The sequence below is a fragment of the Callionymus lyra genome, chromosome 6 (genome assembly GCF_982586985.1).
Source record: "Callionymus lyra chromosome 6, fCalLyr1.hap1.1, whole genome shotgun sequence".
Classification (NCBI taxonomy): domain Eukaryota; kingdom Metazoa; phylum Chordata; class Actinopteri; order Syngnathiformes; family Callionymidae; genus Callionymus; species Callionymus lyra.
In genome coordinates, this window is record NC_141823.1 from 7605327 (window position 1) to 7632532 (window position 27206).

Sequence of the window (27206 nt, forward strand, 5' to 3'; positions counted from 1 at the left end):
AATATTTAAAATATTTAAAGGTTGAATTTGTTATATTTATTGAAAGGTCTCAGATCATTAAATATGGCAGATTAAAGATTTTGAATACATAACTTTAAATAAAATGATAATCAAAGCAATATTTCAGCCATGACTCCTTTGTCAAAGATGACAAGTTTATGAAGCTATAAATCAAATTTCCACAATCGATGACTGCCATAGATCTAGAGGATGTAGACTAAAATCCCACACCATATCGTAGAAAGATTACACTGGTGACGTGTTGGGGGGACAGATTACAGTGTGACACACCTCTACAGCGGGATGTAAACAGAAACGGAGGGATTCATCAGCCACCTGCTGAACGTGAAGTTTAAAATGAACGTCTTTGATGTTCAGATAACTCTCTCAATAGACCCACGTTCTTAATGTTCTGTAGGATCTAATACACATTAAATCTAAAGAACATTTTATTGACCTCCATTTCCGCTGATCAGTGAATCAAAGATGAAATCAATTAAGAGGTCCAAGATGCTTACCGTCTCCTTCTCTCATGAGGTATTGTTGTGTGGGAAACAGTGCCCTCTGCTGTTCAAATTGTGAAACTCCGATTAAAAAAAAGAAACATTCTTTAAATGGACGTTTGATATTTTAAAACTATCTTTCGTTTCTTTTGAAGAAAGTTTGAACAAGTTTATTATTTATTTATTTTTTGAATTTTATAATATTACTTGGAACACATTTGACTGTCTGTGTAGCAACAACAGTCGGACAACGATAGTTCCCGGAGTAAAAATTGTCACTTACGATTAAAAAACATCTTTAAATATCAAATTACTCAAACTTCACGGCTGGTTTAACGGCAGCGATTCCTTCCAGGTCACCAGGAAATGAAAAGAAAAGAAGAAAAAAAACGTTTTAGGTAGTTTGAAATCAGGACAATCTTTCAGTGAATACAAAAAAATATCTTTATTGAGGCCAGATAAATATCTTTTCACTCGTCGTTCTCGTCGTTCTCGTCCACCCTTTGTCAACATTTCTAGACTTCTGGTTACTTCACATCTTTTAAAACGTCACATTAAACTTGGACAGCAGGAGAAATGGCTTTTAAAAGATGACGTCTGTGGTGTTTCAGACTCCAGCGCCATCTACAGACCGGTCGGGTGAAGTAAAGCAAGGATGGGCTACAGACTAAGGCACTAATAACAAGATCACTAGAGACGTGAGTGAAGAGAAGTGGACATCCTCACACACAAACACACTCAGACACACACACACACACAGACACACACACAGATGTTCCAGTATAAAGGGTGCTGCGTCTGAAGCTCATGCTTTTACACGGCAGGCTCACTAGATAGTTGACACGGTAACACAAACTACAATCATCGGTTAATCCAAGTTGCACGTGTTGCGTTCGCAGACCTGAAAGTTATTGCGAGGAGTCGTTTCTTGTCGGGATGTAAACTCCAGCACATTCTTCAAAGTTGACAAACAAACAGTCAACAGCACCGTCTCCATGACTCTGTTCTGTCGTCACTGAAGGTCCTTTTTGTTCTAGAAAAAAAGTTTGTGCTGTTGTGTGCAGAATCACGTGGACATACTTTGATGAATCGAACATTATTGTTTCCAAAATCAAGAATTATTTCCACAAAATCTGTTTTTGTCATCTTGTCGCTCCCTCTGGTGGACAACAGAGAAGATTTTCACAAATTATAATTTTGAGCGTCACATGGAGGATTCAGGAAGTGGCTAAAATGACCACGCAAGTCCTATAGAAGCAGCGAGGATGTCCAGGGCACAACCAGGACTTGACTTCGTTCAAGTGCCCTGAACAAGAAAAGTCTTCTAGGACCTGCAGACCTTCTCGATTGGCAGTTGTTTTTGTTTCATGTCCTCTTCAAATGGTGAGAAAAACTGATTGAAGGAAATATTGTGTAAGTCTTGGAGGGTTCAGAAGAGCGGCGGTCGCTCCTCCACAGGAGACCCATGAAGACCCCGGTGCAGGAGCATGAAGACCCCGGTGCTGGAACACATTCATCTGAGCAGAAACATTCACTTCCGGAGCCTGCGGTTGACATTCAGTGTGAGATCAGTGGTTGTCGGTTTTACTGGACAAAGTCTAGTTTTAGGTTCAGTTCCTCCTCGGTGTGGCCGAGTCTGAGCCACAGATCCTGATCCTCCAGCCTCGTCCTCGTCCGGCTGAAGAGTTTAGTTGCTTCGTCTAGTTTTGGTCCTCGCGGAGCTCGCTGGGCAGGAACTTGTACTGCTGCTGTCGGATCTGAGCCAGCTTCTTCCGGGCCTCCTCCAGCTCGCGCTCCTTCCTCAGCATCTCCTCCTGAGCCGCGATGATCTGGACGCACCACACGTCCGTCAACACCAAGAGTTTTTTACAGAACCAATCGAGTAATGAGTCGAAGTGTAAGAAAATATTGATGCAATTAAATATTGCAATATTGTTTTACACAATACTGCATCGATATTAACAGCACTTTAAGTGTAAACCATAGAATCACTATGAAAAACATTAAATGATTTGAAAACTGAAGAAACGCTAAAGTGTGCATAAAATTAAATTATACGATGCAGATATTTACAGCGTTTGTATATTTTTTTTTGTTGCAAACAAACTTCTGGATATGATAGCAGCAGCCATTACGTCCTTCACAGTTTAATGAACAAATCCTGTGAGATCCCGGTGGTGACTGAGGACGAGAGGATACATTTGACTCCAGCAGCTTTTAAAGCTGATGTTTGGACGTATATTCTGGTTTGAAAACAAATGAAAGCAGTTACGACTTCATCAAGAGTCATGTGGTCTGTAAATACTACAAGAGTCAAGTACTCGACAATACTACACATACATACTTCTTACTACAGAATCACAATATATCGTATCGTTGCCTCTATATCGTGATACGCATCATATCACCAGAGTTTTGCTAAAATACGTCTCCAGCTACAGAGATGAACATTTAAAAAATGTAATCTTAACCTTGAGAAGCAAACTATACACGTATGAACAATAACATCTTTTCACATGGTATCAACATTTGACGCAGAATAAGTAGTAATAACGATAATAATCCTGGATCATAACATGATAACGTTACTGATGTTTTCATCGACTCAAATTATCAAGAAACATGTTTGTTTATCGTGACAGAACGCATCTCAAAGCGACCATAACTATTTTTAGATGCATCAGACGCCATCTTTGACGCATGAAAACGACATTTTACAGTAACAATAAAAAATAATGAGACTTAATAAAACTTTATCAATTGAGAAATGTAACAGTTAGTCTAGGTTCAATCCCAGCTCCAGACAAGCTTGTGTCGTTGTGTCCCTGAGCAAGACACTTCACCCTGATTGCTCCTGATGGTGAACTTGGCGCAAGTGTGCAGCCTACTCCCATCAGTATGTGTGAATGGTTGAATTTCCCCTCGTGGGACTAATAAGGGATTCTAAATAAAAAATAAAAAAAAAATAAAAAAAAAAGATCAAGTCGAGGGGCCACATAGAATAACTAGGAATAGATTTGGCCACCGGTGTGACACATGTTTTAGACTATTGTGGATTTATAATGAATTGAACGACAATAACAAGGTTTTGATCGACTAAAACTGGACCAAAATAGTCTTAAAATAAAACTCAGTGGACTCAACAGAGCGTTACTTAAACCAGCTTCAGGTGACAATAAACTAAAATCACTCACCTGTGCGATCCCACCCACAAACTTGGTCTTGACCACCACGTTGTCTTCGTCAGCTTTGTCAAAGGCCGCCTTCTGAGCCGCTCGCACCAGGTTGTCGGACGCCTTCTTCACGGCGTTGCCGGCGATCTAAGGAGGGCGACACAAGCCGTCAGTTTCATGAACCCGGGCGTGGATCTGTTGCCGGGACACGTGCCTGCAGCCTCCTCATGGCCTCGGAGTCCTGGTCCGCCTTGACCTTACAGGCCACCAGCAGCTGGGCGGTGGACGCCGCCACCTGTTTGGCCGAAGAGATGAGCTTCTCCTCGCTGGCGTGGCCTTGAACCGACGCGTTGGCCGCCTCGCACAAGTTGCTGGTTGCCGCGGCGACCATCCGAGCCTGCGAGACACACGGGGTTGAGTCCACCTGCGGGAGAGGGTCCGTGCTTCTGGACTCACGGCTGAGATGAGGCCCTGAGACCACTGCCCGTCGTCCACGGCGTTGGCGGGGATGGAGCCCACTTTGCCCTGAGCCACCAGCTCCCTCTGAGCCGCCGACGCAGACTTGACCAACGCGCTGGTCGCCGCGGCGATGGACTTCGCTGCTTCTAGGATCTGCTCTTCGAAGTTCAGCGTCTCGTCGGCCATCTGAGGAGGAAGGACACGGTCAGTGAACGCATCACGGACACATGAGGCTCAGCACGGACGGAGATCATGACTCAGCTGGACCTAAACATGTATCCCAGCATGCATTGCAGGACTCGAGTATCAGTGTCATTAGAATAATGAATGTTTGAATTTAAGATAGAAACTTTTGAAACTTTATAATTTGATTGAAAATGTGTTTTTTAAGCATCAAATTATTGTATTGAATAATTGAATTAAATAATTTGTATATTAAAAGGGTGATTATTTTTTGTTCTGTTTAATTATTGAATAAAGACATTTAAAACCATATATTTTGTAATATTCAAAGAGTTTAATATTCTAATTCCAATTATTAAAAAACAAGTTTCTAAATTTTATATCTTAATTAATAGCCGTTTAAATGTATTATAGAATAATTCCAACATCTTTAATTGAATTTAAAAAGTAAAATAACTAAGAAGATTTAATTTGGAAAAATATATTTTAACGTAATGTATTTTAATATAATTATATTAAAAAAACAACTTTCAATATAGACATTTTTTAACTCAAAAATAACAATTAAATGCTCCAAAAACATATTTTTTCTTTCTAAAGTGTCAAATGTTGTCTGATGACACTGATACTAAAGTTTCCTGATGTTTGCATGTTTCTATTTTCTCTGTGACGTTGATGTTGTTTCTTACTCTCCAAGTATCTACTCTCCGACTACGATCGTGTGACGTGCTGTGAAACCAATGACTCGTCCGACCAATATTTTGTTCATAGATCCAGGAGTTGTGACTTGAAAAAGGGGTTCATGAGCACAAGGACGACGTCTACAGTCGTGTCCGGTGTAGATGCAACAGAGACAGTCTGTAGACAGAGCAGGACACTGTAGGAATATGTTTGATACATAGTTGGGATTGATTAACAACCTAATATATCAAACATATCACACAGAGCCCCGCAGAGGAGGCGTCCGGAGGTTAAGGGTCTACACAGGGAGGTGTGGGGGGGTCAAAGTATACTGGACTACTGGAGTATACTGGACCACGAGCGGAGGGAAACATGGGAGGGATGGAGGTGTGGGGATGATATTTCAGTGATGGGAAATGAAACTCAACTCATGGGGATAAGATGGAGGGCGACATGTGACACAGATCATGAACAAATACATTAGATAAATGTTTATTTTGCAAGTCCGGACATTCAAGGGTTGTTGTCTGGCCTCTAGTGGTCAGTCTATGAATCGCATCTGTGCTCGCGCAAATGACATTTATTTTACTCGTAAAAAGATGCAAAAAAAAAAAAAAAGCATTAGTAAAGAAACAAATATAAAACAAGAAAAGAAACAAAACGGCTTTTAAACAAGCAAAATGGAATATTTGAGAAAAGTTTAGATGGTGATAAATTTATGTTTTGATGGTAATAAATGTATGTTTTGGAAAAGCCAGATGCTGATAAATGGAACATAGTTCAAATTTCTCGAAAGAAAAATATTTAACTAAAATGCCTTCAAAATGAACGAAAAGAGAGAAGATTCACCGCGTTGCATCGACACACCTGTATGTTACATTCAATAACGTACGACAGACGATGGGGCATTTGAAAGCGTAGTTTATGGAAGAAACAAAACTCAAAAACAAAAATCTACAAGCTGTGCCATTAAAAAAATGATCCAAATCAACATTTGTTACAGTCAATACAACATACTGTCAATTTCTTTGAAGGAAAATAGTTCAAAAATCAGTTAATAAATAAAATGTAACACTATAAAACATTCTAAAAAATGAAAATCTGAAATCTGAATGTTTTAATACAAACTATGTTTTACTTTTTATTTGAATAGGTTTGAATATTTGGTTATTGAGGCAGATCCCCTTGTTAAAAATATGATAAAATCAAATCAATTAAATCTGATTTAAGGGGACCTACTTTTCAACCAGCTGCTGACATCATGCATGTAGTCATGTATAATAACAATAAATACTTTATGAAGAAAAAGTATTTTTAAAGATCCTTCTTTCAGTTTGCTCATTACAATGTCCAGGGGGGACAAATGCAACTTTTACATCGTGAAAAAAAAGTTTAATTAATTTCCTTTTTTTCCATTTCATCAGCAACTAATTTTATCTTTTCGCAATTATTCTATTGTTCACAAATTATCAATACACAATAAAATATAAATCTATTTATTTATAAAACTCTTAATATTATCCTATACCCAAATAAGGTAGTACCAACTCTATGTTTTTATTTTATTTTATTGTATAGCTTATGTTTCTCAAACATTTTTAAGTGCAATAATTGACTAAATGTTTCCTCCAGTAAAGCACCAAGAACATCAATCCTCACCTTGGGTTTGGCTCGTGGTTTAAGCTGCTCCAGTTTCTTAGCAGCTGCTTCGATAGAAGCCGCCGCTCCCAGCAGCTCCGTCTCTGCGATCACCGTGGGGTCCTCGGGGTCCACCCACTCGGAACCTGGCGACGAGGGAATCAAGTTTTCACAAAAGTGGACTGTCACACAAAGTTCCGGGCGAGGAACTGGACCATGCCTCACAACAACAACAAAACACGTGGCCACACAAGAAGAAGAACAACAACACGACAACAGATCATCACATGCAGCGCTGCAGCCAAGATGAGGTCACGACCTTGTCAAAAAAAAACAATTAAAATTAAATAATACGCAGGAAAATGATGAAAAGAAGCGCGATGGATGAAAGTGAGTTTGTGTGCCTGGTGGTTGTGAGTTTGTGTGCGTCTGGTGTGTGTGTGCTCTGCGGAAGCCTGAGAGCTGCTGGACTCCAGAATGAAAGAAGATGTTAGAGGCAGTGAAGAGCAGCTCGTAGCTGAAATCACTCAGAGAAACCGAGCGGACTTACCTGCGTCTGTGGCAAGAGAAGGAGGACACCAGGGTTATTAGAGGTTAAACCACTGAAGCTGCTGTCAACCTCTGTTTTAATCTCAGGATGATGAATCACTCTTTACAATACATTTCTCCTGATCCTTGTCACCACTTTGACATTCATACACAATTCTAATCCTTGCGTTTTCAACTATTCCGTCTCTGCAGTGGTCAGTACCTAATAAAACTGTTTAAAAAGTGTTGCTGACTTCCTGACCCTGGACAACTACTACTGACCGCTGCAGAATATAGAAGTATATCAGTGACATCAGGATATTCAGGGGTTGAATTTCCAATGTTGAAACTTGTATTTTCTGAATTCATTTATTTTTTTAAGCATCAAATTTTTATTTTGAATAATTTAATTCAACCATTTATAAATTCAAATGTTTAACTTGTTTGTTTAATAATTAATAAATTATATTTTTCCCTTTTTTCTTTTACAAAGAGTTTTATATTCTTATTCAAATTATTCCAATACATTTTCAAAATTCATTATCCTCAATATAATTGGATATAAAAATGTTGGTATAATATTGACACCTGACAATACAAAACTGCTTGATGCTCATTATTTCAATAAATAAACCATTACATGAAATTATTTAAACAAAAATGTAAACTTGAAACAAAAACATTTCAATTAAAAAGTTTCAACATTTCAAATGTTAAAATCAACTAATCAATATTCTGATGACACTGATATACTTTCATAACGATCATCATCTGTCTCAACATTTTAGGTATAAATAATAGGAACAAGTTGAAATAATTGAAATGAGATGTTCTTGAATGAGTGTGTTTGTGCTTCACCTTTCATGGCTTCTGCAGTTTGGATCAGTTCAGTAACAGCTCCTGCGACTCGTTTGGAACAAACAGCCAGCAGATGCTTCTGGTCCGCGCTGGGCTTCTGCAGAACCTGAGATCACATTCAAGACCTTTAACAACTCACCAAACAGTTGACACCGTTTAAACGCACCATGAGAACCTGCTCCAGCAGCAGGATGTATCCAGTGGTGCACTCTGAACCATACGACAGCGCTCGCTTCTTCACGTCCTCGTTGACCTCGTGATGATACGCCGCTTGCTGGTAGAAAGAGAAAAATAGTCTTTAATACAGTTGTTTAAGATCACGTAATTTAATAAATATCTGTTTCATGAAGGATGATCGTTTATTTTCTTGTAACGCTGTTGAAATCCCAAACTGTGTTTGAACCATCATGATGAATAAATAAAGCACAAAATTATAGATATTAAGCAGGCACAGCGTTAAAAAATAAGCTAAAGCATATTAAAAACCAGCATTTCAGTGTGACCAAAATTAAGTTTAAGTGAGTTAATTACTGAACTAGGTATATTTTGGCCCGGAGGTAAAATAGTGTATTCTAAAGAGTCACCTCATTTACGAGACAACCAATCTGTTGTCTCCATGGTTACACAGACCCAGAATATAAATGACATAAAAGTGTCAAATAGAAGATTTCATTAGTGAGACAGTGACATCATCAGTGTGTGAACTTCTGCTGCCCGGCATGACAAACTGTGTCATTATATTGTTTTGATCACAACTTTGTCACACCTGCCATTAAACACAGATTGAACTCGAACCAGGTTGCTATGGCAACAACATGGTTGAGTGACACCTACGCTACACTCACGCTAACTCGTCTACTTCCAAGGATCACGGACCAACCTTGCAGGTGACCAGCATGTCAGAAATGGCCTTGCGACTCAGGTTGGCCGTGTGGATGATGTCCTCTTGACGAGCAGAGTTCCCAGCAGCCACCGCCTTAGCTGTTGCCATGGTGATGCCCTTGGTCATGCGGATGAACTCCTCCGGGGTGGTGGTCTTGTCAGGGGTGTCCCTGGACTGAAACAGCTGTGGGGGGGAAGAAAAGGTGCAGTTTCTTCATGAACATCAGTTGTTAATTTGATACACATGTTAATTTACAATATTTATTTTTTAAAGTGTTTTTCTAAAACATGTTTCCACTCTCACCACCAGCTCTTGCTTGATACACTCAATAGTGGCCTCCAGAGCTCTGGTGCCCCGCGTGGCCTCGTCCTCCACAGCCTTGACCGTCTTCAGCAGAGATGTCACGTTGGTCACCATCACCTGGTGAACGACAAACACTTTTATTAAACTAAAAAGTTAGAATATAGATAGATGTTCCTTTTGATTAGACTTTAACAAATAATTTAACATGTGAGGTCTAAGTGAAAATGTTAATAATCTGTCAATCGAACAAATTATAACCAAATTATCTTGAGGCTGTAGTTCCCACATTAGTCCAGTAGATGGTAATAACACAGACTAGAAAACCAGACTAATTGTTCACACTATACTACTCACCGGAAACTAAAGTTTCAATACAGCGTTTGAAAATAAATGCACATTTTTTAAACTTCTGAAAATAATGTCAACCATCAGTGACCTTAACACACTCGATGACACTAATGGTGACCTCTGAAGCAATTTATAGATAACCATCAATGTTACACTTTTTTTTTTTGTTTTAACAAACCAGAACTGATAGAAAAGTAAAACACTATATTTGATCATAAACATATATTAGATGTTACCTTATTTATCTTATCTTGCTATCTTATCAGTAAATTGCATTAATATTGGTTAAAAGATGGATTTTTGTAGTTCATCTTATCGGACATTAATGTGTATTTTCCTTGACATTTCTTTGAAAAAAAATTGCTGCTAGAAATACTGTATATGCAGCATATATTTATCTAGTTGCTCTGCAGGAAATAAAAGGCTCATTTGTAAACAATACATCATCCATAAGGGCCTTAAGATGATGGCTTCATACCTACAATCATGAGCCACTCGAGCTCTACCTCTTGATCTGAGGTGGTTTGAACCAATACTATATAATAGGCACAAGAGCTGAACAGAGGTCGGTTTTATGAAGGGTTAATTTTACACCGCAGTGTGGCTTTTTTCTTACCAGAAAACACCCTAAAATTGACCTCTGAAAACAAGGAATATCTCAAGGAAGATCAGGAAAACTATCTTCAAAACATCTTCTTGGTGTTAATGATGCCTGATCAGAGAAGATCAATCCATTTCCTCTTGTTGTGTTGACGCACCGCTCCTCTCACCTTGGCGGCGCTCTTCAGCTGATACATGGACGGGTCATCTGCAGCTTTGCCGGCAGCACACTTGGTGGCACTGATGAGCTCGCCCAGGGCCTTGGCCACGTCTTTGACCGCGTTTATCAGAACCACCTGGAGGACAAACACAAACAAACTCAGTCCAAAACTGACAAACCTACGTATAAAAAAATCTACTCAGGAGCGAGAAATCTAAAATATGTGTATCTGGAAAGAAGCTTTACGTCATCTGGACTCACCTGTGTCTCCGGGTCATCGGACCCGATGCTGGCAGCTCCTAGTTTGACCACGTCAGTCAGTTGCGTGATGGTTTTGGCTGAAGACTGAGCGGCGTGAGCCAGTCTGTCTTGACCAGAAGCTGCTCCAGACACCAACATCTTTGTGTCCTCCACCAACGCCTTGGCCGTCTTCAAAATGTTTTCTCTGAGAGATTAAATCAGATTGAAACAGAGAAGGTGTTCATGTTCTGATCCATCCAGGTCATGGTTATTCATGTAGTTCAAGAGCATGTCCACTGGACTGTGTAGAGTTCTAGGAAACTTAACATTAAAAAAATGACTCCTCATTTTTAAATGCTAAATTCAACCATTAAATATTCTGATGCCACTGATATACTTCCATAGTATTGAAGGCATCATCTCCAACCGTTTCCTGTAAGAACATTTGGAGCTAAATTCTTTGGTTGGAGAGAAAAACCAGACGGGTGGGGATGTGACTCTCCATCATCCATCTTTCAAACCCTTGGGGTAATTTGTAGTTTCAAACTCCAGACATTTCCTCCAGTAACTCACTGACTGTCAAGCTGTCAAGCCGTGGGGGAAAGGCGGCCGGAGGAAGGGGGAGGAATAAGAGGTGGTTTTACTGTCCCTCAACTATTCACCTGTGGTCAGCGAAGGACTCCTCGTTCTCCGTGTTCAGCGTTCCAGCCGAGGCGAACATGATGGTGGTGTCGAGGTCGGCGATGATTCCGGAGACAGCGCTGGCAGCTGTGATACAGGCCTGCGTGCCTTTGTTACCCGCCTGGAGGGCCGAGAGCACCAGGGACACCTGAGGACACACGACCGTGATTGATTATCCTGGTGAGGGACACCACGAGACAGTTGTGAAATGAGAATCTTTTTTTTAATTAACATTTATTTTCCATCTTTACAGATGTATTTAGAGATCATGTTTTATGTTTTTGTAAGTTTGTATGTTTGTCTTAACACATTATTGCACTTTTACTTTATCCATATAATTCAGTTTATCAATAGCACTTTATAGCATTTACATAAGACAAAAGGGACATAAGAAAATATTGGGTGATCTTGACCCTGAGAAAACACACAAGTTGAATATAGCAATTTTGTAATAATACGTTAACGATATTCAACAACACTGTACCCATTTTTTTTTTTTTTTTTTTCGAGTGGGGGGGCTTTCAAATTATTTTTTATTTTTTATAATAGTTGTTTAATTATTTAATACACAATTTATTGAAATTAAAACCATAACTTCTTTTAGATTAACAATTTGCATGCAAACATTCAGATTCGTTTTTGTGTTGGCATTAAACTTCCGGCCAATAGATGGCAGCAGTAATCCATAGCTAAAGAAAATGTTAAATCCCTTAGATTCCGGCGATGACTGAGGACAAGAGGATACAGTGACTCCAGCAGCTTTCGTTCTTCTCTAGGCCACCCAACATTCCTCGTCGTGGCGCTCCTACTTTCTAACTCATGTATGTACCAGTGATACTTATGTCACCTTGTCACCACTTTGATATTCCAAAAAAAAACATAACCTTTTCATTGTGCAACTATTCCTTCTCTGCAGAGGTCAGTACCTAATAAAAAAGTGTTGCTGCTTTCCTGACCTTGGACAACTACTGCTGATCGCTACATAACATAGAAGAATATCAGTGACATCAGGATATTCAGGGGTTGAATTTCTAATGTTGAAACTTGAATTTTCTGAATTCAATTATTTTTTAAGCATGAAATGAGAATGTTCTTAAATGAGTGTAAGAGTGTTTTATTCTTTAACTTTTAAGTATTTAATTGTTATTTTGAATGAACTAATTCAAAAAGGTTTGTATTGGAAAAGTTACATTTCTTTTATTTATTTTTTTTATAATTGAATTAAAAAAGTTCAAATTTTTTTTTTAAATGAATGAATAATATTTTTTCACATAGAGTTTGATATTCTTATTCAAATAATTCTAATACTAAATAATTCCAAGTTAAATATTTTCAATACAATTTAATATCAAAATGTTAGTATTGTATTGTCTGGTGGCACTATATACTGTAGATCATGAGCATCTACTGTTAGTTCATTTTCATGTTCTCTTATTTTATTATTCACATTTAATTTATTGTATTTCATTCATTTTATTTTACATTGAGCGTATTACACAACAAAAAATCTCTTTTTATTTTATATTTTTAAATTTCAGATAATAAATGTTTTCTGATTCACAAACATTTTAAAAAGTTTCTTCAAGTTTTGAATTCTTTTTAAGCACTTTTTCTGAAAAAAAGGGAAACTTTCCTAGAAAAGTAATCTTTTCAAAATCCTTTCATAGTATGTTTGTTGTATAGAAATGGCTCCAAAAAGTACCTCTCAGTCAAAAACCTCTCCCATACATCTTTGTTAGGGAAACATCCAGACCATGTGACATTCATGAATCAAAAGTTGATTTGCAGCTCGTCGACACGGCCGGAACATCACTTCTTTGTCAAAACGCTGTCACAAAATGGAGGATCCTTTTGAGAATATAATAAATATTTCATATCCAAAAGACCAAAGCCGCAGCCACTCAGGGAATTTCAGAAACCCTTTGACAGCATAAAAAAGCCTGTCAGCAGCTCGGCGGTGCGGCATCAGTCACAGAGTAAAATACTCAACATGTCGGTCTGGATTTGATTTTCTGTCGGATGGATCAGTGGCACAGAAAATTGACGTTTTTAAACTGGTACAGGGGTTCGACACTTGAGTTATTACACCACAAATGACTGCACAATCTCCTGTTTAGGTGCAATCATGTGAGGACAAGCACAGAGGAAACACCGGAATGTGAGATTTAAAAAATACTGCTTACTATTGCTCGTACTGACAACTCATTTTGTACCTTGTGCATATATAAGCTATATATGTAGCTTCTAAGCTAGACATTACTATACACAAAGCTCTGGACACCTCATACGCGGAAAACCTGTGAACTGCCAAATGGTCGTCGTTTTTTCAAGTCAAAGGTCAAACACAATGTATATTGACTAGGGATGTGTAGTGGCAAGAATCTGGCGATACACTATATTGTGATACTGTAGTAAGAATGTATTAGTAGCATTGTCCGAGTACTTGACTCTGTAACTGCTTTCAATTGTCTTAAAACAAACAATGAAACAATAATTGTTTTGTTTCATTGTTTGTTTTAAAACGATTCATCATTGACAGTTTTTTTTCTTCTTTAGTTGCGGAGCTGCCATCGAGCAGCAGGAATTTGAAATCAAACACAAAAATAAGAAAAACAGGGAATATTTGCATGGTATTGTACATTAAAAAATAATTTAATTATTTGATGCATACTTAATTAAAATATAATCCAATAAAACAACAATGATGAATACAAAATTGAATATATATAACAGATACAGTGCTGTTAAATAAAAATCGGTGCAGGAATGTACAAGAAAATGTCACAATATTTACATTTATCAAAATTTTGCTAATATTCACCAAGCTGTCGGTTACACTCACCAAGCAAGTTCCTTTCCTTCATTTGTACTATTATAAGACAAATTTATATGTTTCTTATCTTCCACACTGGCATCTTCATAGCTTACCGTATCAACATGAACATTGCACATGAACACTATCTGATATATTGATTTATATGTGTCAGAAACAAATATAATTATTATGTCATCATATTTTCTAATCCCTTATATTATTCTTGTATTATTCTTCATCACTACTGTTGGTACGAGACCCAGAAGGGGGGGGGTTTTCGGACATATGTGCGGACTTTGAAGGAATGAACACTGGTTTGGTCTTGAGTGATAAAGCCTTTTCATATCTGTTCTCCTGACTTTTAATTACTGCTTGTGCAGTTGGGATGTGGCAACTTAACACGTCATTGTTTGAGAAAGGGTTCAGACGGAGAGATGAAGCGTCTCCCATCGTTCTTTCTCGTTCTAATTAAAACATGTCTTTGAACCAAGATCTAATTTCTCATCATGGTTTAAAGCGTTAAGTCACTTTTATAATCTGACGTTATATGGTTTTCTGGGTTTGTTAGTGGTGAAAAGAGGACAGTAAAGCCTCTGCAGTACCTTCTCCGTCACGGTCCTTGCACAGTCGATGAGCTCTCTCTTGGTGTAGCTGTCCGACGGCATTATCTGTAACGAGCCGGCCTTCTGGACCAGGAAGATACAGCCGTGACCCAGGTCTTGCACGCGGTTCTTGATCTGGAACCCGATCTGGAAGAAATCTCAGAAGTGTTAAATGAAAGTGGGACTAGAAAAAAAAAGTTGTGCTCACCTCCTCTGGCTCGGCCGTGTGAGCCGCCATTCGTCCCTGCACGGCCAGCTGGCTGTAGTCCACGGTTACCTGCGAGGCCAGAGCGCCGAGCTCATCTGGAGAGGTCACTGATTTGGTCATCTGATGAGGATGACAACAATACATTAGATACATTTACATACATTACATACGTTTTTAAATCACAAAACATGGACCTAATGAATCTGCCGTCAGGTGGCGGGCAAACAAAACATGCTAACCAAACTGTATCATAAAATTGTGTGTATTCAAAGCATATTAGCCAATTAAGTATGAAGCACATAATAATGTACTCTAGAAAAGTTATTTAGATTTCACCCTTATTAACATCCTAATACTTATTTTCAACGGTAAATACGGTACTTTGTATATTGATGGTTATGATGATACAGTCTTTCCTAATCTTATTGAAAGTTATGGTAAATGATAACTATTGTCACCCAATGTCCCGTGAGCTCAACACCATCAACAATATTTCAAATGCTAAATTCCCTTCCTTAAGGATTGTAAGTGTGCTGCATATTTAGAAAAATACAGTATTGATCAGGATACGATTTGGAAAAAAAAGGGTTTAAGTGCGTTGCTGGATGGAGGTATGGGTTCTCTATAGTCGTTTTAGGTTTTAAAATTGGTTTAATTCATAATTAATTCCCATCAGGTGTTGCCACAGAAGGTTCTCACCTAATCACGTCATCTTCCCCAATTCATGATTAGTCGCTGATTGACTAATTTTTGATGACAACTCTTCTAACTCGACTTCCTGTCCTTTTGTTGGAGATATTTCTTAGCAACAATATTTAAAACGGTATCTGCTTGTTTACACACCATTTCCTGGGCAGTGACTGCGATGGCCTTGGAGTGCTTCACCATGCTGGTCTGGTAGTCCACAAAGGAGCCCTCCGGTTCAGGCGGCGTCCCTTCATCCAGCTGAGGAACACAATATTCAGGAAGAGTTTGTCACAGAGACAGGACTACAACAATTGTAATCATGGCCGCCAATGATTCAACAAGACAAACACTAATTAAAAATAGCAATTACAAGTTGAGAAACGACAACACAGCGATGGCCAGCTGGTGAAGAAATCATTAGCTGTCATTTCAGACCGTGTTCCACATGTCCGACCGCAGAGACAACACCATGTGGTTAGATGCATGCCGCCGCAGCCGTAGCGGAAAAAAATGAAACATTCAACAAGAACACGACGTTCGTTTAATCTGCGGAGCAAATTAACACCCTGGAAACTGCAGTATTGACAAAGTGACTTCAAGTTCGGCGGAGATACTTCTGAGTCGAGACTGCTCCAGGAACGAGATCCGACCGCAATTAATCAACCACTTCCTGAAGCTCAGGCATTAATCACAGCTGACAGACGACACAAAAACTCAGTTTCCTGCGGTGACACGATCACCCGATGCACTTTTTCCACCTTCAGTGTTTTTCTCAGCTACAAAAAATATCAGGGAAGAATAAAATTACCATCTAGTTTTCAGAGTTAATACCTTTTTTTATCTAAATTAATCCATCTTGAGAATCCAATTACTTTCTTTTCACCACGATATAAAACTAATTACAAACTTTTTGATTTAGGAAAAATACAAAGAATTTGTATTAATTTAGTAGCAGTATGGTTAGAAGTTATAATGTCAATATTTAATGGAATGTTATCAAAGTGAATAATTCTATGTTATTATAGTTCAATAAAGTAAGTTAAATCAAAGCCAGCACAGTCTTACACTGAAGGTTATTTTACGTTACCACGCTGTTAACTGCATGAACCCTTCAAGTCTTGGTTGATTGTAAAATTGATGTCAATTTTTAAGATGCATATTATTGGATCAAAGACTAGTTTTAAGTCATTAAAAAAAAAGAACGGCTTCAAGTAGTCAAGACTAATGCAGTTACTTCTGACCTAAACTTGTAATTATTTGAGCAGCACTATGTAACGTTTTATGTTTTTATTTATTTAAAGCTTTTTTTACAACCTATTATCAAGATCTGTATCATAGAGAAACGCAGAAACAACTTTGCCTTTACATGTCAAGGTGACCTGGTGGCCTGGAAACAAATGTTTTTGTGGTATCCCTTGCGTTATCTCTGGGTCAATGTAAGCCGGTCAGATAACACAAGGGATATGCAAGTCTCTCCATAGTTTAAATGTCTTGGTCATTATTATTCTAGTGTCTTGTGTCCGGAGCAGTGGATCATAGCACAATACATTTTATAACCTTTTTATTTCCAATGTTACCAAAGCGTCCACATGAGCACCAAACTGCTTTAGAGCAGACATTGTTACAGGATCTGAATTTATTGCCAGTAGTGTACAAACAAAACAGGTAAGGGACCCATCACCGTTTTGCATTCATAATTGCTGAAGTAACGAGTACAGGACGATAAAACAGGAATTAACCCATTATTCTGAAGGTTTGTAAACAAACGCTCCCATGCTGATCTTGACTTACACTGTTCTACCACAGGGGGAGCCAGAAACCGATAGTTAAATCTTACATGTTGCCAGTTTTAGCAAGAATCTAGATCAATATAATCTTATTTTCAAAGTTTTTTTTATTGTAATTGTGTTCTTGCAAGACTCATTTTATATATAATTTTTATTTTTGTTCAGATTTAAAGCACTCAAGTACCTTTCGGAGAACTTTCTAGATTATTTACTTTCCTTACAATTCAAATGGCAGTCATTTCATTCCCAAAAAATCCATCCAATAAAAGAGGAAATTATGAACATAACTGTGAAACAGACATGCTCCGTTGGTCCAGATCTCACCTTGGCCATGGCCTCTGCGATGGAGTCCACCATGCCTGACACCAGGCCCACTTCACTGGCAGCCTCGTTGAGAGTCACCATGATGTCATCCACCGCCTCTTTCATCAGCTGGGATGCTTCGGCGATGGCATCATGAGTGTGAGCCGCCTGAGAAGTGAACACACATGTAAACACTCAAGCTGCAGGATTACATCAGAGCCACAGAGAAGTCCAGATCAAGTTCTACCAGAGGTGAAGTAAAACGATCTTACCTTGGGGTTCCCTCCTCCCTCTTTGGCAGCGTAGAGCATCTGCAGCGCCGACTCTGCCAAGGTCTTGGTCTGATCCAGGAAGGTCATCTGCTGCTGGTGGTCCCTTAACTTGGAGGCCACGCCCACAGATGCTCTGATCAGAGGCTCAAAGTAACCGGCCAACTGAGTCACCTGAGGTTAAAGATTAAAGTTAGATACTCCAAAAATAATATCAATTGCTTCGTTAAATGTAACAATCCTCATCAACATTATGAACACCAGCTCCGGCTCAGATGTCTCTCTGATATAATCTTACTCAATCTTCCCAGCATATGGTTTCAAGTAAACCCATTTCCAGACCAAAATGTGTTTCATCAAATCAGGATTTGGCAAAATCGTAGGCCAAGTCAACTTTTAGACTTTTTTTTTCCCTGCAACCTTACCTGCCATCTTTGATTTGTATTAGTCTAACATGGGCCACATGTGGCCCCTTGACTATTTATGAGGCCGTCATGAGGTCAGAAAATGTTTCTCACAAAAAACATTGTTATTTTGTATTAATTATTGTATTAACATTTACATATTAAATATAACTTTAAGTTCTTATTTTTCTCTCTCCTTATTGTGGACACAACTTAGCCGTTAAAATAAATATTTATTTAAGTTAATTGTATGATGATCTTTTCCCTTTTTTGGGGTTTTTCCATTATAATTTGAGTCATTGGTCCTGCACAACAGTCACAGGATATAATGTGGCACCACAGGAAGTGTAAATGCACACCCCTGGTCTAACCAGACCAAGTGATACAGAAACAATGAAAAAAAAAACATCATCTTGGCCAAACATTAAAATATCAAATCTTACATCCAGCAGAACACTGCTTCATATTACTGAAATTATGTTTAGACCTTCAGCAAATTTGAATGAATGACCCAGACAATCAAGGCAAGGTTATAATTTGTTGTACTGCTTGAAAATAGGACATTTACTGAAACTGGTAAAGTGTGTGTCGCTCCACTTGGACAAAAAAAAAAAGTAAAAATAGTTTTTTTTGCAACGCAGAAGTCAAGGTAGTGCAAGAAGATAACGAAGGCAAGGTGGAACTAGAGGAGACTAGCAGCAAGAATAAAAGAGGAGCTATAGTGGCCAGTCAGACATGATTTATGCTTTTAAGACTCAGGAACAGAGTTAGAAGAGATAAAGACACAGAAGCCGTCATTGGGACTGACGAAATAAGATCAGAAATTAGTATATCAGAGGAACACGTGAAAAAGTAAACTAAGTTAGGGAAGACAATGGTTTGTGTAGAGGAGAACTTTAGAGATGAAATAAAGAAGGATAATGCATAAAGACAGCATGAAGAGGAGGGTTGGGAGTAGGGAGAATAAGAAATATTGGTGTAACTGAAGGAAGCTGACTTGCTCTTATAAGAAACAAAGAAAATAAAAAGTGTTGTTGCTGCAGCAGTGTATATTGCTTATTTTGACTTTGATGAAACATAAACCGACCAATCTGTGCTGTGCACTTACACAAGTAGAGGTCATAATGTTATAGCTTATCAAAGTGGAAACTATTAAAAACAACCACTAAATTATCTTTACGGTTATGATCTCACAAAGTATTTATTTGACAACAACAAAGTGAGAGATTTCTGAGCAGGGGAAGGAGTACGTTTACTTTCTATCTACTGATTCTCTCAAGTTCCTTTTAATGCCATCCATTAAGCTTAATCCCTACAAGGTCCCTAACATGGAAAATTCCTCGCTGCACTTTGTCACATACATTTTAATTCTAATTGGTTTTCATCAGGTAGAAACAATACATGATGTTTTCTCAGAAAAATGATCAATACCCAGCAATTACATTGAGGCACATCCATCCGTTTCAAACGTGGACGGCTCACACTGATCGATGAGCTCTTGTTCTCTTCAGAGAAAATGCAGCATAATTGGACTCAAATGCTTTTGCACATGGAAAAACATGAACTGGGGTTTCTCTTTAAGATTTCAGGCTCCAAGAGAAGGAAAAGGTCATCACTATTCGTGAAATAATACTTTCTGATTTCTCTCTTTAAACACAGTATATACTTAAAAAAAAGCCTTATATTTAATAATTATGCATTTATTAATATTCATTTTAATTATTATCACAGTCATTTAGGTCAGTATTTTAATTGTTTTATGTATTTCCGTCTTAATATTTTTTTTTTCATTTAAACCTTCTTCCATAATTATCAACCAATAATTTAAAACCTATGATCTATATTATTTTTTACAAATTCTAGGAATCTACTAGAAGTAGAAACTAAGAATTTTCATTACTTGTATTCCTAGTATCTAAATGAAGATTTGAAAATAAAAGCAGCACTCTTAAGTCAAGTAATGTTCCTTTAAAAGTTGGAGACAACTTGCAAAATCATCAAGCTCTCAGTCCTACAAACCTTGTGTCCTAGTTGGGAAGCCTCGCCTCTGGCTGCGGTGGAAACGGGGTCAATTAGGTGTCCAATTTCCTGCACGGTGGAAGTCAGCTGCTCCTGCAGAGCCTGCAGAAGGGAAATAAAAAGAAATTAGCTCCCGTGCTGCTTTTTAATTGGAGACACAGGGACGTTGGGACCGGGCATCTGGAGGCTGCGGACACTAGGAGGACAGAGAATGCTGAGGTTGTTTATCAGCAGCTATAATAACTGCATCCAGGAAAAAAGGACACTAATTTTGAATGTAAGACAGTGAACGTCTCCATCAACTCTCCCGACTAAAAACCTCCACTTTTTCTTATAAAAGCCTAATCTCATCACTATATTTCACTTGGTAAAGATCGACCGCTCAGCACAGTCTGCCTACTGCCCAGAATAATTACTAGTTTTTCTTGGTAGGATACAGAGTTGAAGAGTCAATCCAAGACAATATCATTTTTTTCTTGTATTGTTGCCTCAAGTTTGCATATTATAACAAAACTATGATATGAAGAATTATTTCTTATAATTAGATATATTGAAGAATCTGCTTTTGAGGAAAAATGTTTGTTTTTTTAACCTTATTCTTCCAAAAATGTTTTTTTGAAAAAAGGATTTTTAATGTTGCATTGATTTTGGCTTGTTACAGTAGGAGCAAAACAAAGAGCTTTTTTCCATTCATTTTAGATCCTTCAACTACTTGCTACTTAATTTTTAAATGATTATTATTCATCAATCTATTTCCCCAAGTTACCAATCAACCTCTGTATGTAATAGTTTTCCATTTTCAATCAATAAGTTTTATCCATCCATCCATTCATCCATCTAATGAAACGACTGGAAAAATGTTGAGAATGTAATGTGTTGTGTGGACAAACTAGACTAGTAGACATGTTGTGACAATGGGGAAAAATCTGAACATTTGCATTATTTATTACCACCATTTAACTTGGTTTTATTTTAAATTCCCCATATTTTCTTTCCTTGTCATTGTTTTAAAAAAACATTTATGAATGAATATAAATATTATGCCCAAGTTGTAATAAATTATTATTGAAAAAGTTAATATTGAACTAATATATTTTTTGTTTCCCCAACATATTTATTAAAAATAAAATAAATAAAAAGATGACTTACTTTTTTTAATGTATTTTTATGCTTTTCTGTTCATTTAATTTACTTCTTTCTGAGTGATGGTAGAGAAAAGGTGAAAGTGGTGCTACAGGATAATGAATTGCTGTTCCAAAAGAGGAAATTGGGGTTCGAAGAATGCAGAGAAGTGGTCAGGAATGATGCAGGAAAGTCCTGATTATCAGGCATTACTAATGTACGATTATATATTCTTTTACAGACATGACAGCAACACATGCTGCGGTGACTCGCAGCCATTTTGGGACATCTTCTCCTACCTCCAGTGAGATGTCGTCCCTGCTGGGCAGACTCTGGCTGACTGCTGCCAGAGACGCATGCTCAATGTCACGGATACATTTGTTGATGTTATCAATGGACGAGTCGCACTCTCTCTGGCCCGGGGCTTTGTCCCTGAGCGGCAGACGGGAAGAAGAGAACGTAATAAAAAAAGGGTAATAAACAAGATGAGGCGATGAGGAAGAAGAATGAGAGGATGGAGAGAGAACATGAAACATGGCTCGATGCAGGACAGCAGCGGAAATGTTCAGGTTGCCGAGAGTTCCTTCAGCATCTGCTCTGCTGAATCTCTTACAGGATGAATCTGCTAAATTTGGGCCCTGGAGGGTCTCATCGCTGTGAAGGATCAAACTGTGCAGCCAAATCTGCTTTGAAGTCTGCAAGTGGTACCAGGCCATGGGGGCAGAATAAATTAAGACATTATCCTCTTCCTCACATGCAGGCGCTCGAAATATGATGAAAAATAAACTCTACTGGTGAGTGAGTGAATTTGAATTGTGAGTGAAAGTTGGTTCCGAGTGATGCTAGAAATTATTTGAAATGTTATCCAAATAAATGTGATTGATTTGTGAGACTCATGAATTAGTGTATATGATTTGATCATATTTGGTGGCTTGTGTATGGAAGTATTTCAGTTCCATCAGAAGATTGAACAATTCAATTCAACATTACAAATGTTGAAACTTTTAATTATTTTATTGAAATTTTTTTTTCTCTAAATAATTTGTATATTAAAATTGATATTATATTATTTAGATTTAGAATCTTAAAATGAACGATTACATAAAATAGAATTTGATATTCTAACCAAGCGACTTGATCAAGTGTTTTCATGTTGTCATGTCTGCAGGTCGCATGATAAAAGCTCAATTGAGTAGATCTGTACTACTTTGGAATTGTCTGGAGACACTATTGTGCCAACATTTTTACATTGAATTTAAAAGGCTACAAATGAAAATATATATTTGAATTATCAGAAATAAAATGTAAAACTATGTGTAAAAAAAAACAAATAATTTTGAATTTCTCTTTTTCCCTTCAATTATTAATTAAATTCAATTATTCTCATGGCACTGATATAAGAGTATTCCACAGTCAAATGTATTGGATGACTCTTGTCTTGACTACTCACCTGATGGCAGTGATTAAGCTCTTGATAGAGTCGGAGACGGTGCGGGAATGCCCGGCCAGCACCGACCAGGTGGGCGGGTCTTTCGGGTTGATGACCAGCGATCGTGCAGTCTGCAGCAGACAGGTGGAGCTGTCGAGCATGGAGCGGGCCGACTGCAGGATCGGCTCCTGGGCAGCCGAACCCTATGGCGAATCAGAAAAGCATTTTAAAAAACGACCTTGGACAAAACAAACATCCATTTGTCAACAGACCTCCCTGCTGATTCGAGCGGGAACGCTGGCAAATTGGGGGTTGGAGGCGAACGTGTTGAGGTTTTCCACAGCTTTGATCAGCGGAGCGGTGGCGACACGACACTTGTTCCTGTTCTCATCAGAGAAATCCCCATCCAGAGCCTGTGTTGCACAAACAAGTGACGTGTGAAGGACAAGAAAGAGTGACTGCTGCGATAGGAACTTTTCTTAACATCTCTGTATTACCAAAATGACAAGGGCATGAGAAAACCATGTACTTATTTCCAGTCTATAACAGATACATTTCAACTATAAAGGTTAATCAACATTACTGTGTGCTTTTAATGTGTTTTAACAGTTTAATGTCATAAGACGTTACAAACTCAAAGAAGCAAATTGAGGTGAAGCATTTCAACTATTTATATTAAAATAAAATCTTGATCTACTTCTTAACTTAAACATATGTAAACACACTGATCAGCAGGCTAATCTGGTCTACGACTATAAAAACTAAGATCCTTAGTTCCGTGCTTTTAGTCCGTTTAAGAATCGCCCAAGAAACAGGATGGTTAATGACAGTCTTGACGATTCTAACTACTACGTTTTCACGGTGATGAACAGTTTCTAAATCCACTGCTAGTAGCTCATAAGCAGACATTCATGCCTTGGCTAGTGTTGGACTTAACTCTATGTTGACTCTTTCAGATCCAGAACCCTCACTTAAAGAACCTCCAACTATCCCCACATGAAAGAAACATGGGTTTACTCCAGCAAAGATTGGGATTGAGAAGTAAACATTTCGAGCAGTAATGAGGTGAACTAAACTTAACTAAAGTAATGGATTACATACAAACTTCTGAATCGGGGTCAAGTCCTACCTTGATGGTTTTGACCAGATTGGCGGTGCTGTTGGCCACCTCCTTGGCTGACTGGACAAAGTGTCTCTTGGCGACTGGATCTGCCGTTTTAGAGGAGGCCAGACGACAGGCGTTGCAGAGAGCCGACGTGTGTTTAGCAACAATGGTAGCTGCTGAAAGCACCTGAAGAAAAGATTGTTTTACAAACATTTGGGTTGAAGATTTTGTGGACAAACATTGGGTTCCTCATAGGCAATATTAGCGTTTCTTGTGAAGGAAAGTTTTCTGTACAATCTCAACTAGATACATTCTAACATTGGATGTGATGATCATTTCTTTAGCCATATGAAGTTGAACATATGTTCTAACTGCACCTGAGATTCCATGACATTGCAGTTACATTGTTCCAACACTGGGGCCAGTACCTGTGAAGGGCTGCTGTCTGGATCCACCAAGTTCTGACAGGCCATCTGGATGGCCTGGTTTGCCTTTGCAAACTGGATGGGATCCACCAAGCCCTGTTGTCCAGCCTGACTGTTTGGATCAGACACACCCACCAAGTAGGACGCCTGAGAAAACAACACAACGTCTGAGAATAAATCTAACGATCATCAGAGGAGAAGCTTGTGGAGCAGACGTACCTGCCCGGCAGCTTCAGTGAGGCCGCACAGAGCTTTGGAGGCTGATCCCACACAGTCCCCGAATGAGGGCACGTCGCCGGTCTTGCAGTTCTGAGAAATCCCCGCCATGGACTCTCCTAGGACCTGGATCGAGAGGATGCATTTAATGACCCCCCGTGAGTCACAGCAGAGCGAGTCTCACCTTGGAGTTTTCCATCACACTCTCGATGCAGTCGAAGTAGGAGAGGTCGCTCACGGGTTCATTCGGATTGTCCAGCATTCCTCTCACAGCCTGAGAAGTCATATTTACTTTCAGGTTTTTCTTTAGCCGCAGAGGAAAAGACTGCTTTCAGTCTTGTTTGCTTCCTCTTCTTACCTCCAGCTCCCGCAGAGCGTTGTCACACTCCTTCTGGCCCGGAGCCTGTTGTGTACACAAAGTGATGAGCTGGTTGATGCTGTCAGTCACCGCTCTGAAACACAGACGCGAAAGAGAATAAATCAAGGGATCCTCCACACTATGGTATGCATGCTGCTGCTTTTCAGAACAAAAAAATTACCATCAAAGGCTGTTAGAAATTACTATAATCATGGCTAATCCGTCGCCATGATTAATCTGATTAAAAATTAAAGCATTAACAGCATGAAGGACTCATTGAGGCAAAGATTATGATGCGTTAGAGAGCAGCAGTAGATCTGTACTAAGGCCCGCTACAGTGGGCTGGGCATCAAGTAGAGCACAGACCACCAGTATAGTTGGTACCATTGGAAAGTGCTCTTGCTTCTAGTATATTTTAAATAATGAAGTGGCTTATTAACAGCGACACAAAAAAAAATGTAATTAAAATATTTTAATATTTCAAAATTAATTTTGAGTTTGGTATTCTAATTCCAATACTTCAAAAATACATATTTTAAATTTAAGCATTTCGAGATACTTGAAGAAAGAACCATTTAAAACATATTTAGAGTGGCAATGTGTAGTAATTTAGAAGCAGTTGGTACTTCTTTTGGAAATAAATAGGGAAGTAACAGCAGCACAATAATGTGGACAAATATATTTTGTTAACATAAATGTCTTTTAAAACGCATTAAGTGGACACATAAATTGCTTTCTTTCTGAAATTAGCATACGTTTTTTAATGCTGAATTAAATTACATTAGTTCAATAGATTAATGGTATTTAATATTATCAATCGGATTTAAATGTTTTCATCGCTTCACACTAAAAAACATAAAGGACGTGCAGGCACTAAGGGTGTCAACTCTTACTCCAGAGATCAGAGTGCAGGAGTAAATCAAATCAAACCTTGCAGCTGCAGCGAGAAGGTTCTTGGCGTTGGCTGCAGCAGGATCCACAGAGAGACTCTTGGCAGCCAGAAGCAGCTTACTAGAAGCCATGGAGATGTTCTTCAGGTTACCGATCACTTGGACCTGGTCGTCCTTCTCCTACAACGACCAGAACGGTGATGAACACAATCAATATTCTTCTCCACTGATCCCAGCCTGCATGTCAGACCTGCGTGTGTCCTGCCATCTCGATCCCAGCGTCCAGGAACTCGTCAAAGTCCTCGCTAAACTTCCCAGAAGCCACGGCCAGCTGGCTGCTGGAGCCCCTGGAGGCGTGCACCACGTCGCCAGCCGACTGGTTTAGGTCTGCGGCCGTCTGGTTTAGCTCGCTCTGGGCCTCCTGGAACGACTTGGAAGCCAGCGGGATCTGAGCAGAGACAGTCTTAGGGATACAAACATGTGTGCAGGTGTAGATGGTGGCAAAAATTAAAGGTCTCACAGTTTCGATCAGGAGTTTCTTGCTGGCCTCTCCGATGCTCTTCAGAGCCAAGTCAACATCTTTCTGACCTGGCAGGCAGTTGACACAGTTGTTGAGGGAGTGAGACACTGCCTTGGCCACCTACGTACGCAGGTTAAAGGCCCAGTCAGAAGTGTGAATGCAAAAACACATTCATCTCAGAAGATACAGCAGTAGAGATAGTGGTGATGGAAGCAAAAACAGTAATGGTCAGATATTATATAAATATTCTATTTGTAAAAGTGCAGACGACACGAAGAATATGTAAGACATAATATAATAATATAGACATAAAATATAATTAAATGTTACCACATTCAAGCTATTTGTCACTAGAGGTGAAACAAATGCTTTATTAGAAAAGTTATTAGAAAACAAGAAAAGAAAATGGAGTTGATAGATTTTAATTCAGCCTAGATTCATTTTCTACACTTTTTGTTATCCAAGGGTCAAAGTGACCGAAGGGTCAAGTTGAATGCATTCCATAAATACATATGCTGTAGCGTTAATATAACTGCAATGTAACTGCATTTAATTCTTACTTTCTTCTGTCATCAGTAAAAACAGATTCATAGCGTTGTTGGCACAACTTTACCAACATACATGTATTTATATCAAATTTAAAGGCTATGGAGTATAAAATACTGAATTTAGCAAAAATATTTTTGAATTATTGGAATTATAATCTCAAACTATATGTCATTATATAATTTATTTATAAATAAAAAAAAAATTACTTAATTTGTATTATATATTTTTTTCCTCTCAGCTTTTAATCGTATCATCTCACA

At 38.5% G+C, this 27206-nt stretch overlaps 1 protein-coding gene across 1 annotated transcript in view; it reads right to left on the reverse strand.

Annotated features, from left to right (window-relative positions):
- Positions 1-923: 923 nt before the first annotated feature.
- tln2a (talin 2a) overlaps positions 924-27206 on the reverse strand; it is a 101800-nt gene continuing 75517 nt past the window's right edge. Inside the window, exons 30-58 of the mRNA XM_087793377.1 lie at positions 26398-26517; positions 26128-26325; positions 25918-26057; positions 24988-25081; positions 24814-24903; positions 24633-24755; positions 24417-24560; positions 24013-24174; positions 23156-23296; positions 22905-23086; positions 21754-21886; positions 20333-20434; positions 17913-18083; positions 17662-17808; positions 15707-15808; positions 14864-14983; positions 14656-14802; positions 11220-11386; positions 10579-10762; positions 10328-10453; positions 9210-9326; positions 8904-9089; positions 8190-8297; positions 8024-8129; positions 6659-6783; positions 4133-4321; positions 3891-4073; positions 3698-3823; positions 924-2332 (exon numbers count right to left, since the gene is read on the reverse strand). Coding sequence (XP_087649503.1) covers positions 2204-2332; positions 3698-3823; positions 3891-4073; positions 4133-4321; positions 6659-6783; positions 8024-8129; positions 8190-8297; positions 8904-9089; positions 9210-9326; positions 10328-10453; positions 10579-10762; positions 11220-11386; positions 14656-14802; positions 14864-14983; positions 15707-15808; positions 17662-17808; positions 17913-18083; positions 20333-20434; positions 21754-21886; positions 22905-23086; positions 23156-23296; positions 24013-24174; positions 24417-24560; positions 24633-24755; positions 24814-24903; positions 24988-25081; positions 25918-26057; positions 26128-26325; positions 26398-26517 — 4062 coding nt within the window. The 3' untranslated portion in view covers positions 924-2203. The remainder of the gene's footprint in view (positions 2333-3697; positions 3824-3890; positions 4074-4132; positions 4322-6658; positions 6784-8023; positions 8130-8189; positions 8298-8903; positions 9090-9209; positions 9327-10327; positions 10454-10578; positions 10763-11219; positions 11387-14655; positions 14803-14863; positions 14984-15706; positions 15809-17661; positions 17809-17912; positions 18084-20332; positions 20435-21753; positions 21887-22904; positions 23087-23155; positions 23297-24012; positions 24175-24416; positions 24561-24632; positions 24756-24813; positions 24904-24987; positions 25082-25917; positions 26058-26127; positions 26326-26397; positions 26518-27206) is intronic.